The following is a 2,107-nucleotide window of genomic DNA, read 5'->3' on the forward strand; positions in this document are numbered from 1 at the left end:
CCCCACTTCCATTGCTCCCCGGGTGCTGTCCAATAGCTGCCAACTGCTCCTACTACTATAGGGTAAAAAGCAGAGACTACACTTCGCTGTGATTGATTTTTGCATGAACATGTGTGACCATTAAAGAGGGTTTAGGATTTCATCCTCCGATTCCATATTCTTTTACTGCTGACTACTGTGATTGCTCAGGAAGTGAGCCGGGCATTCAAATGTTTGTAGTGGCCAAACAGTGGTACTACAGCTTCTGTAATGTCATGGGCCCAAAAATACTTTTTCACCATCCACTAACATTGGGAAAGAGATGTGTAAATCAGCATATATTTTCAAAACAACCACCATGTGTGAAAATTGAATATACCTTAATTACAACATTAAGTCCTTTACAGTAAGTTGTGAAAGGAGCTACATATCGAATACAGAGTTACTTTCCCTCTACAATCATCTAAATAAGCCAAGACCAGCCGTGACACTGCAAATTGGGGGAGGGGCTTAGGGGAAATGCAAGATTAAATGCTCTCTGGACCTAGATCCCTAGTCCTGGTAATATTGTACTTGAGAGTCTGGCCCTTTGGGCTTAATGCCCCACTGAGTAACTTTCATATGAATGAACGGGGCCCCGCCTCCAACGCTGTATCCAGTTTTCTTTATACACCCATGGAATTACGCAGCCACATTCAAGGTAGAGTGGTGAAGCCTATGCAGATGTGTCAAAAACTGCAGTTTATTAAATATACACTTAAGTATGGTTTCAAAATCTCCATGACCCCATTGGTAAAAAATGTACTTTGCAGCAGAAATCAATGTGTATCAAAGCTTTGCTTCTATTTGTAATTTCCCCAACCATGACATCCGTCCTTGGCTGAATTTCTTTAAAAAATGACGATAGTATAAAAAAAACTCTGGAAAGATTTGTTTCCAGTGACAAAGAAAACTTTTAAACACAAAAAAAAGAAGTGTCCTACCTTCCGCCTACTCAACTCACCCAACAACAACTTTAAGGCAGTAGGCGTAGAAAGACAGAAAGAGTCGTGCTGCATGGGTAATGAATGGATAATTGTCTGTCACGCTAAATATCAATAAGTGCATACGAGAAAAGCAATTATTTTACTTGTCTAGTTGGAGCATTATAAATTGACAAAACCTGCATATGTAATTTTCAGAATGTGAATTTGTATAAGAAATTATTTGGTCGAAGAAGATGTCCAAAGAGACACAGAGTGAGGAATGAGAATAGAGAATGGAACAACCTCTGTGTGGCTGAAGCAACGGTAAGAAGGGAGGAAAGCAGAGGGACCAAAGAAAGAGCAAGAAAGAGAAATAACTGGCATCATAACACACTTTGGAGAGTGTTGCTGAAGCGAGGGCAGCTATCACAGCGCAGAGGAAGAGTGAGAAGGGGACAGTTGATCCAGGCACTGTTTGACTGTCTCTGCCTCAGCACTTAGACAACAGCAGGCCAATTTAGTGAGTGGGTGTGTATTAGTTTGTGTTTGTGTAACCGTCTCCATTTTCCGCCTGTCTGTGGATTTGTGTTGCTTTTGTGTGTGTGTGTGCGTGTGTGTGTGTGTGTGTGTGTGTGTGTGTGTGTGTGTGTGTGTGTATGTATCAGTGCAGTGCACTTTTTACATTTCACTGACCTGAAAAGCTCTGTTAATGCTGGATCCACAGGCACTAAGAGAGAGCGATAGAGAGGGGGGAGAGAGAGAGGGGGAGAGAGATTATGAACAGGACTGACTAGTGCATTCTAAATCCACAGGCTATTTGTATAACACATGAAAAGGAACCCGCTGAGTAGCCGATCATCGTGACTTCTAATGTGTGTAGGTTTACCATGAAATTAGTTTCCATTGAAACACTTCGTACTCATAAATCATTTTTAGATGCTATCTCTGTCTTATGTTGATCATTATTATTTATAGTACTTCTAAGAGATATGAGATCCAATCTGAATCCGTGTATCTACCGTCCAATTGTTTTTCTTTATTAAACACGTAAACGGAAGAGCGTTTGAGAGGCCTTTTTGCTTTTTACCTTACTAAATGGTCTAATGGTCATTGGAGCGAGGGGCGGGAAGAAACTCACGGAAGTGATTTCAAAACAAAAGCGG

The 2,107-nt window shown here is 41.1% G+C and overlaps 1 protein-coding gene across 1 annotated transcript in view; it reads right to left on the reverse strand.

The window, feature by feature from the left end:
- Nucleotides 1-1,803, reverse strand: part of LOC104961365 (myelin transcription factor 1-like protein) — a 54,354-nt gene extending 52,551 nt beyond the window's left edge. Inside the window, exons 1-2 of the mRNA XM_010789651.1 lie at nucleotides 1,785-1,803; nucleotides 1,638-1,671 (exon numbers count right to left, since the gene is read on the reverse strand). Coding sequence (XP_010787953.1) covers nucleotides 1,638-1,671; nucleotides 1,785-1,803 — 53 coding nt within the window. The remainder of the gene's footprint in view (nucleotides 1-1,637; nucleotides 1,672-1,784) is intronic.
- Nucleotides 1,804-2,107: the final 304 nt, after the last annotated feature.

Source organism: Notothenia coriiceps, unplaced genomic scaffold, assembly GCF_000735185.1.
Source record: "Notothenia coriiceps isolate Sejong01 unplaced genomic scaffold, NC01 NC01_scaffold00033174, whole genome shotgun sequence".
Taxonomy (NCBI): Eukaryota; Metazoa; Chordata; class Actinopteri; order Perciformes; family Nototheniidae; genus Notothenia; species Notothenia coriiceps.